Source organism: Arachis duranensis, chromosome 1, assembly GCF_000817695.3.
Source record: "Arachis duranensis cultivar V14167 chromosome 1, aradu.V14167.gnm2.J7QH, whole genome shotgun sequence".
Classification (NCBI taxonomy): domain Eukaryota; kingdom Viridiplantae; phylum Streptophyta; class Magnoliopsida; order Fabales; family Fabaceae; genus Arachis; species Arachis duranensis.
In genome coordinates this window covers 61,707,093-61,717,863 of record NC_029772.3, presented here as the reverse complement: position 1 = coordinate 61,717,863, position 10,771 = coordinate 61,707,093, and the positions used below count along the sequence as shown (strand labels likewise).

At 37.0% G+C, this 10,771-nt stretch overlaps 1 protein-coding gene and 1 long non-coding RNA gene across 2 annotated transcripts; one reads left to right on the top strand and one right to left on the bottom strand.

The window, feature by feature from the left end:
• Positions 1–871: 871 nt before the first annotated feature.
• LOC107489451 (uncharacterized) lies at positions 872–1,943 on the bottom strand. Its single transcript, XM_016110201.1, has 2 exons — positions 1,197–1,943; positions 872–1,153 (listed from the first exon to the last, which is right to left on the bottom strand). The coding sequence occupies exons 1-2, from the start codon at positions 1,941–1,943 to the stop codon at positions 872–874; spliced, it is 1,029 nt and encodes a 342-aa protein (XP_015965687.1).
• A 7,251-nt stretch (positions 1,944–9,194) lies between these two features.
• On the top strand, positions 9,195–10,480 carry LOC107489572 (uncharacterized). Its single transcript, XR_008006659.1, has 3 exons — positions 9,195–9,314; positions 9,976–10,020; positions 10,323–10,480. It is a non-coding gene; the product is annotated as an uncharacterized LOC107489572 (long non-coding RNA).
• The last annotated feature ends 291 nt before the right edge of the window (positions 10,481–10,771 follow it).

Here is a 10,771-nt window from a genome sequence, read left to right as displayed (position 1 = left end):
ATTTCAAGTTATGAGTTGGATAATTCACCTCATGCATGCGTAAGCCACCACGTTCTGGTGTTGCATCAACACGCAACCCAAACCCTTAAAGGAAGCGTCACAGTACACTTCAAACGGTTCATGCGGTTCTGGCAAGATCAAAACAGGTGCTGAAGTTAACTTTTGCTTCAAAGTTTGAAAACTCTCTTCACACTCCGACGTCCAAATAAAAGGCACTTCTTTTCTTGTCAACTTCATCATTGGTAGCGCAATCTGGGAGAATCCTTCGATAAATCTCTGGTAATATCCTAACTTCCATAACTGTCGTCGGTCTTTCCCATTCCATTACTGCTTCTACCTTAGAAGGATCCACCGCTATTCCTTCTCTACTCACCACGTGACCTAGGAACTTTACTTCCTCCTTCCAGAACTTGCACTTCGACAACTTAGCATACAACTTGCGCTCTTTCAGGATTTGCAACACAATCCTCAAGTGCTCCTCATGTTCCTTTTCTGTCTTGGAGTAAACTAAGATATCGTCTATGAAAACCACTACGAACTTGTCGAGAAAGGGACGAAAGACTCTGTTCATATAATCCATGAAGACAGCAGGTGCATTCGTTAACCCAAAGGACATCACCACAAATTCGTAGTGTCCATAACGTGTTCTAAACATGGTCTTAGGGATGTCATCCTCTTTCACCTTTATCTGATGGTATCTGGATCTCAAATCAATCTTGGAAAACACTCCAGCTCCTTGTAGTTGATCCATCAAGTCATTTATCCTGGGCAGTGGCTATTTATTCTTCACAGTCACTTTATTCAACTGACGGTAATCAACACACAGTCGCATTCCTCAATCCTTCTTCTTTACCAACAAAACTGGCGCTCCCTACGGTGATACACTCGATCGAATGAACTTCTTGGTCAGAAGTTTTTCCAACTGAACCTTTAACTCGGTCAGTTCTTTCGGAGCCATCCTATAGGGTGCAATCGACACTGGTCCGGCTCCCGGCACCAATTCAATCGCAAACTCGATCTCTCTTTGAGGTGGAAATTCAGGAATATCTTCCGGAAATACCTCCGAAAAATCCCTAACCACCGGAATCTTGTCTAAGCCTTGGGTATCGTCCGAAGCATTAGCAGTTAACAAGATGTAACCCTGACACTCTTTCTGGCATAAACTGAATTGTCCGTTCAAAGCAATCCAACAAAACCCGATTCTTCGACAGCCAATCGAACCCCAAAATCATCTCCAACCCAACCATAGGTAAACATATCAAATCATGCACAAAGTCTCTACCCTCAAGCTTGAAACCTACTTGTCTACAACCTGACCTAGTCATAATTGTCTGATGTGGAGTATGTACATGCAGATCAAAAGGTAACTCTGACACTTTCAAGCCTAGTTCCTCAACTTTAGCAAACGAGATAAAAAAATGCGATGCTCTAGTATCATATAATGCAATTAAAGTCTTATAACCAAATAAACAAATACCTCTCATCAACAGATCCGCCTTGGAAGCATCCTTGGCATCTACAGCAAAGACTCGACCTTGATGTTGACTCTGGCCCGCATTCTGATTCCTCCCATGAGTGCAATCCCTCGCAATGTGGCTAGGTAACCCACAATGGAAGCAACCACTCTGATTTCCTCTCCCCTTAGCATACTGAAACTGATTCTGATTGTTCCTTCTGAAGCCCCCTTGGCCTTGAGGTGCATATCCTCTTCTTTTGAAGCTTTGTCCTTTTGGATGGAAGTACTTGCCACGCCCACGACTAGAGCTCCCTCCATGAGTGTCCTTGGATGCCGCCATGGTCTTGGCATAGCCTTCTACTACCCTTGCTTTGTTCACCAAGTCGGAGAAGACACGAATCTCCATAGGAGCCACAGCAGTCATAATGCTATCCTTGGTGTGCATGTACACAGGTTTGTGCATACGCACAGGCTGCAATTCTCCCATTGGTGTTTCCATGCACAAGCTGTGCCAGCGCTGTGAGCAGAGTGCCTTCCTCTGCCTGTGCGAACGCACAGGTCTGTGTGTGTGCACGGATCAAAATTTTCACAGAGTGTGCGTGCGCACATATCAGAAAACTCAGAATTCTGTAACTTTACAAAATTTCCAATTTTTAACACAAATTTTTGATTGATCATAACTTTCTTCCCAAAATTCCAGATTTTACAAACTTTATATCAATTTAAAGGATTTTCAAAGATCTTTAATTTCAAACAATTTTCAACAAATTTTGAAAACCGAGGCAAAAGTTATTATCAAGTAAAGTTCATCAAAATTCCACTTTTACCCAAAATCATAACTTTCACAATTCCTTCGTAAAACACAACTAAACCAACCCAAACCACTCCAAAACTCCAATTCTCATCGAATTCAACACTCTACGGCATATTACACCAAAAATACCACATTTTTCCTTATCCACAACATCAATATCAATATATCTCATATATCCAACTTCATTAACAATTTTCCAACTATATTACCAATAAATCAACACCAATATCACATTTATCAACATAATTCACTACTCAACTTCACAAATCATGTATCCTCAACATATCACCATTAATCATCATTATCAACTCAAATTCATCATTTCATATATCATCATCATACAACTTAATCCAACAACTCATCAACCATTCAAATCCAATCCTATCCTATGGGTCACTAGCTTCAGTATCCATGAATATTATATACTACATAGAAGAAACTGAAATCATACCTTGGCCGATCCCCAATATGAACCAAATGAGCTTTCAACCAAAATCTAACCACCAAGGTAGCTCCAACAAGCACCAACATGATCTAAACTCACAATAATCAAGCTATATACATATAAATCACCACAAAATCAACCTAGGGCTCAACATTAATCAAAAGTTCACAAGAGTTCAAAGCCTCTTACCTCTCCCAACAGATTTGGATGTCAAAACCCAAGGCTAAGCAAGGATCATAGTGAACCTAATCATCAAGAATCACAAAAACTGACGTAGCCATAAACCCTAGGTACCCAAAAATTTAGAGAGAAGCACTGGAAGGATTTCGAGCTTACCTCTAGTGTTTCTTGGATGGGTTTTGTAGAGCTCTTCGCAAGAAATGCGTAGCCACTAACGGCACGCAGATCAGATCTCTATAGCTCAAGATATGAGCTTGGGAAGATTGAGGTGAATAGGTTTTCTTCTTCATCTCCTTCCCTCTCTCAAATATGAAGTGTATGTGTTTGTGGAGGCTAGGGTTCATTAAATGAACCTTTATATATGTTAGACTTAGGCCCAACTTAGGCCCGGTTCAACCCGTTAGCGCTTCTAGCCCGTTTGGCCCAACTTCGAGCCAAACCTTTAAAATTAACGTCCAATTTTTCTATTTCTAATGTCTTTCTAAGGTTTTTGACTGTTTCAACTTTTTCTTGCATAGCACCGGGCAGACTTGAACCGGTTTAACCGGTTCACTACTGGTTCGCAGTTTTTCACGGTTTTTTACAAAAAGCACATTTTCTGACTCGGAACGACCCACTGAGTCCAAAAATGATGTTTAAAACCTCAAATTGTCACTCTAACTTCTCGGAATCAAATTTGGGCAATATAACCACTTAATTAACTAGTTTGATTAATTGCGGTTCTTACAAAAACTAGTCCCAACCCTCACACGAGTCTCGTAAGTTGGAACCAATCTACAAAAGTAAGGGAAAATGACACTATAGATCATAAAATAACTTATGGATGGTCAAAAATATCAAACTCATGGATGGTCTCCAAATAACTTACTGATAACTGGTCCAACCTCATCGAAAATAGAATCCTCATTGGTCTCTAAATCTACCTCAAACTTCTCAACCCAGGTGGGTGATACATTAGAAGGTCCAGTCGATGCAAGATCAGGGTGTGCGTCCTAAGCAGCTTCAATGTGGTGCCTCCAAGGGTCGTCTGACATCGGTTCAATCTGAAGTGCAAAAATTAGACAATGCTAAGAAAAATTTGGATCCACATCATTGACGTATGTAAAACCCGGATATGTTACCTTGAAGTATGGTCCCACCAAGTTGAGCCGATGCGGAAAGGAAAATTGATCTCTGACTGGATATAACTTTGCTAAGGTAAAGTCGTACTATGAACCCATAAAATTAGCAAATAATTAGTCAATAAATTAATTTTTAATAAGAAAAATCAGAAATATGAATTTTATAATCTTAGGAGAAAGAAATAATTAAAATATGAATTTCAACACTAATTTTAAAAAATTTGGCCCAAGATTGGCTCAAACGGGCCGAACCGAGCCCAAACCAAGCCCGTGGGCGCAACCAACTTTCTTAAATTAATGAGCATCAGCTCATTCTTCTTCTTCCTCAATGAGGAACCCATGGAGCATGCAAGGTAAGGGAAGGAGAGCTCCAAAACCTAACCTCCCACTTCAATCTTACGTAATTTTCCGCTCCAAGCTCTGATCGTTGCATCGTTTGTGGCCACGCGACTGCAACATCGATCTTTACAAAGCCCAGTCAATAATTAGGTAAGGAACCACTTCAGTGTTCCAATTTATTCTTTTCCAATTTCGAAAATTATGAGCAATTATGTTGAAAATTGTTTAATTCTGGTATTTAGACTCGAATTAGTTTGAGGGAAATGCTTAATCTTGCTTTATTCGTGCTTGAATAAGGTGAGAATCCTAGAACCCTAGTTAACTCATTGATTTTGTGTTTTGGGTATTAAGTTTTGGTTATGCATATGTGAAAATGTGTATTAGGTGTATATATGTAAATTGGAGCTTGATTGTGAACATTGGAGTCTTGGTAGAGCTTTGGATGTCATTGCTTTGGATCCTTGGGGTAAGTTTTGAAGCTTTTGGTGGTGCCTTTGGGTTATATGAGAAAATCGGCTAAAGTATGGTTTTGGTTTCTCGTATTTAATATATAATGCTTTATGAAAACTTAGGCTAGAAGACCACAGAATAGGTTGGAATGATAAAGTATGTTGTATGCTTAGTACTTGTGATAATGATTGATGATATGGATTGAGCATGTATTGGAGATTATTGTTATGGTGGAAATCGGATGCTAAATGGTGAGTGAATAACGATTGACTAGTTGATGATATTGACTTATGCAAGTATGATGGATTGTTGATAACCTTGTTGATTAAAGTGAGAAATTTAGGTGAGAAATTGTGTAATATAGAGGTATGATTGATTGTGGTATGATGTCGAGATTTTAGTGCTGTGTTAGTATGCTATAGTATGTTGTTGTGCTGAATATATGTATAGGAGGTTGGATTTGAGTTTGGTTTTTAATGAAAATTGAGGTTTGAGGTTTTTGTGTAAAATTGATTTTTGGCCGAACTTCGTCGAGCCATAACTCCGCTTCCGGACCCCCAAATTGTTTCAAACCTATTTCATATGAAAATTGGGTTTGTGAATCTTATGCCGTTCAAAGAATAGATGAAAAATGTTTTAAAACAGAAAAGTTATGTGCGTTGGAAGTTTGGAGTGCAAAACTGAAAATTCTACTCCATTCAGCATTTTTGTTGTTCTACACAGCTTGCATACGCAACCACTGCACGCGACGTGACCAACCTCTCTAGGTTTGGCATCTTACATACATGTGCAAAGTGCTTATGTACGCGAGCAATGGTTTTTAAGGGGTTGTATACTGATGAGCGGATAATTTATACGCTTTTTGGCATTGTTTTTAGATAGTTTTTAGTATGACATAGCTACTTTTTAGTATATTTTTATTAGTTTTTAAGCGAAATTTACAATTCTGGACTTTACTATGAGGTTGTGTGTTTTTCTGTGATTTCATATATTTTCTAGCTGAAATTGAGGGACCTGAGAAAAAATCTGATTCAGAGGCTGAAAAAGGACTGCTGATGTTGTTGGATTCTGACCTCCCTGTACTCGAAATGGATTTTTTGGAGCTACAAAAGTCCAAATGGCGCACTTTCAATTGTGTTGGAAAGTAGACAAACTGGCGTTTAGACGACATAAACTGGCGTTCAACGCCAACTTTCTGTCCTATTCTGGCGTTAAACGCCAGAAACAAGTTGCAAGCTAGAGTCAAACGCCAGAAACAAGTTACAAACTGGCATTTAACTCCAAAGAAGGTCTCTACATGTGAAAGCTTCAATGCTCAATTCAAGCACACACCAAGTGGGCCCGGAAGTAGATTTCTGCATCATTTACTTATTTCTATAACCCTAGTAACTAGTTTAGTATAAACAGAACTTTTTACTATTGTACTAGGGGTCTTTTTTCCTATTTTCGAATTCATATACCATTTGGGGAGGCTGGCCATTCGGCCATGCCTAGACCTTATTCTTATGTATTTTCAATGGTGGAGTTTCTACAAACCATAGATTGAGGTGCGGAGCTCTGCTGTTCCTCGAGTATTAATGCAATTACTACTGTTTTCTATTCAATTCAAGCTTATTCTTATTCTAAGATATTCACTCGTACTTCAACCTGATGAATGTGATGATCCGTGACACTCATAATCATTCTCACCCATGAACGCATGCCTGACAATCACTTCCGTTCTATCTGCAATTGCTTGAGTGTGTATCTCTTGGATTCCTGGTCCATGCATTTGATTGCCTATCCTGACAACAGAGCCTTCAATTCCTTGAGATCAGAGTCTTCGTGGTATAAGCTAGAATCAATTGGCAGCATTCTTGAGATCCGGAAAGTCTAAACTTTGATAAACCCCTATTTCATGGTTTATCTTGTGCTCACTTGAGTGGTTTTTATCAAGTCCTTGCCCACTTATTTATATGATTTGCATGGTTTTACATTCTCCTTCCTGATTTTGTGCTATGATTGAAAACATGCTTCTTTGGCTTTTATTTTCTTTTATTTAAATTCTCTCTTATTATCATTTGATGCCTTGATATGTGTATTAAGTGATTTCAGGGAATACAGGGTAAGAATGGCTTAGAGGATGGAAAGGAAGCATGCAAAAGTGGAAGGAATACATGAAGTTGAAGGAACTGCAAAGCTGTCAGCCTGACCCTCTCGCACTAAAATGGTCATAACTTGAGCTACAAGGATCCAAATGACGCAGTTTCAGTTGTGTTGGAAAGCTAACGTTCGGGGCTTCGATTTGATATATAATTTATCATAGTGGACGTACAGCAAAACGACGCGCATGCGTGAGTCATGCGGACGCATCGTTTTACAGAAAAACCAGCGTGGCAGATTTCGCCCCCGGCAGATTTCGAGTTCCAACAACTCTAACCTTTCCCAAGAAAACACTAGGACCTGAGGAATCAAAATTAATTCATCCACTTGACTTACCTTCATAGTTAGAGGTTGACTTAGTGAGAGAAAAATCCAATTCTCATCACAATTGATAAGGATAACTAGGATAGGACTTCCAATTCTCATACCTTGCCAAGAGCTTTATTAGTTATTATTTTAACTACTTGTTATTTTACATTACATGTTCAACCCTTTTGAAAATCCCAAAATATACCTTTACATAATCAATAATAAGAACACCTCCACTACAAGAAACATTGTAATTATTGACGCCAAAAATCGACGGCTAAATTTTTTGTGGATATTTTTCGACGGCTTGTCGTCGATAAAATAAAAAAGAGATGGTTAAAAATATAATATTAAAATCGACGACAATGTCGTCTATTATTTTAACAATTTTTTAACATTCTACTACTATCGTCACATTATCGACGAAAGAGAGGTTGAAAATTTTTTTCTTTAAAATCGGCGGACTGGTTGTCTATTTTAATCATTAAAATATCGACAATTTTTGTCGTCGATAAATTTAAACAATAGAGATTTCTTTTTAAAGTTGAATGAACAGTATAGATTTATTATATAAAATAGACGGATAGAGTGTTGATTTTTATTTTAACTAAAATCGACAAAATAGCCGTCGATTTTTATCAACAAAAAACCATTCCCGCGTCCCTACTCGTTTAACTTATTTTCCCAAAATTTAACCCAGGAACCTTCAGAGAACCAGAGTCTAGAGTTAATCTTCTTTTTCTCCTCCAACGCCTCACAGTAGAGACCGGAACGCAGTCACGGTCACGGAGAAAGGCACAGAGCAAAGCATTTCTTCTTCTTCTTCTCCTTTTCCTCATTCGTTGAGCCCCCCGCCGTGCCATCCTAAGTTCCTCTCTCTCTCTCTCTCACAATCACATTGTGATTTGTGAGTCTGCATGTAAGTTCTTCTTCTTTCACAGACTCGTCGTTGCAATATCTACTTTATTAGTCGCCGTCGCAGCTTCTTGTAAGTTCTTCTCTGTCTCTCTCTGATTATTATATTTATTTTTACAATTTTTGTATCTACTATTTTCATCACGAAATTCTGAATATTTTGTTTGTTAAACCTAATTAGCGTAATCAATTCATCAAACCTAATTATTATTGATGTTGAATTTTCTTTAGATTAACAAATAACAACCCCAGTGTAAATTTCAGCAAAGGGAGTGGTCTAGTTTATATTCCCAGCAGAGGTTCGCTTTCTGATTTCGATGCCATGTTTAGGTCTTCTTATATTGGGAATTCAGTTAGATAGATAGATAGAAACTAAAAATGACTTGTATGGATCAAATTATGGTTTTTTGTTTATTCTCGTAGTGAAATTAATAACATTTGTTTTTGAGCAAAAATATTCTTTGACCTCCAAAATTTAAGGAAAATCTAGTCAGGTGTGTATATATTAGGAATAGTGCAGATAATCTAACTCCGACCATTATTTTGATGTTCATGTAGCGTTGATCATTTCTTAAATATTGGAGTTATTTGTGCAAGTTGTATAGACTATAAAACTTGATGAAGGGTATTTTTGGCTAGCATCCATACGGTACTCTTTTCAGTGCAATTAGCTAATAGTCATAATTTTTTGAAGTAAATACGCTGTATAAGAATAACGAATAAAAAGTTGTATAAACTCTACATGTTGACATGTTTCCTAATGAGAGCTTTCTCAAGTGTTGAATGCTCAGCATTTGAGGGAAGTGGGAGAAAATGATGGTTCACAAAAGTCTAAATGTTGAGCATTGTATACACTGTTGAGAGTAAAAAATTCTCTATGTTCTAAGAATTCCTGAAACAATTATATTTATAGCATGTTATAAGGATTAAAAAAGTGAAAGGCATATTTTTGTAGTGTGAAGGAAACTAATAGATTCATGGCAGTGGCATAAAGTAGAATATAATGCAATTGAATTGACAGGGGATTTCAGAGATTGGATGTCCACAGCAGCGGAAATACGGTACTACAGGAATTGCAACTTGACTTTATGGGTTCCTGGTTGTGAACCTGGTTGCAAATAATTTCATCTCATACCATATTTGGTAAGACTCAAGAGTAACACTTCTTAATTTCTGAATAAATATATAGCGTGACTTACTCTACTATTCTACTCGGTAGTGTGTTTCAGTTGGTAAATGCTCAATTACAGCTATACCTTTAATGCTTAGAGGCTTCATCCATGCCCATAATTACGATGACATAGTTAATTAACCGGTTAACACTAATAATTTGATTATTGATCCACATGATTTTAACAATATATATGCATTTCATTTTGTCATCTCTCAGCTATTTACAATTCAAAGTGTTTCTTCTTCTTGATGAAGCTACTTAATACACACACACATATATAAGGAACAATAAAACATGCTTGATTAGATAAACAAGCCAGATTATTGATAGTGGCTTTGGATAATTTTCCTGTTCAGTAGTCATTTTTTGTTCAATTTGAAGCACTGAAAATTAAATTCACCAGATGGGCCATGCAAGAATCAAGAGGTAATAACCTATTAAGATCTCTAATTTTATCCTTCTTGTTTACATAACTCTGCACTGATTTACAATATCCTATATCTCTAGTGCCCTATTTCTTTGATTCACTTTAAAATTAGTAACTTTTATTATATATATAGATTTCTGTAGTTGATCTTATGGGACTTCTATTACCAAAGAAAAATCTCAAGTTGTTCTTAACTTTTGCAGCATAAAGTTTGTTCCTCAAATCAATCAAGATGGAAGCCAGCCAAGGTATACATATGCATGCTCTTATAATTGCAGTTTCACCATTTAATTATTAGCATCTTCTTTCAAATCCTTGGAGATCTAAGCAACCTGATTGGTTGGTATCAGATAATAAGATGATGGCTTACTTGTTGTAACATTGAAAATGATAAACAAAATTTTGAAAGGATTAATTATCTAGTTTTATCTTCTTTATAAGAGGCAAATCATGAGATCAATTTTGGCAAGTATATATTTTTTCTTAGTACTATTTCATATTTTTAATAAATTAGCTTCTTTCTGATATCACATTTTATTTTTCTGTTAAGGTACGAAGAAAAGTAGAGGTGATGATCAAATAAACATCAACTTTCATGAGGAGTACTTAAGAGCACTTAAGACAAAATCATATGCTGATTGCTTCAACAAAGCTCAATTACTTGCAACACAATCTTCCATAAATTATAGCCACAAAACCTTCTTAGAATTCCTCCTTGAACCTGATCAAGAAACTATCCCATCCCTTGTTGACTCAGCAACAATTTGAACTCAGAAACCTTATGCTAAGTTACTTTGACATTAGTGCTGAGGCATCACACATTTGCACCAGTCTTCTCAAAAAGCCTATTGGAGTTGTAGTGCTGATGAGCCTATGGATCAAATTAGTCATGTTAGTTGTATGGTAAATTATGTCTATAATCTTAATTATTAAACTACCCTTTAGCTTTTCTAATCTGTTCTCATTATGTTCTTCCTATAATATGTCATAAATCATGTA

Bases quoted from the DNA above. Each gene is read 5' to 3' on its own strand.
- LOC107489451 (XM_016110201.1), bottom strand. From the start codon at position 1,943: ATGGGAGAATTGCAGCCTGTGCGTATGCACAAACCTGTGTACATGCAC. The intron at 1,154-1,196 runs GTTTTGTTGGAT...AGTTTATGCCAG, and splicing joins ATTGGCTGTCGAAGAATCGG to AAAGAGTGTCAGGGTTACAT.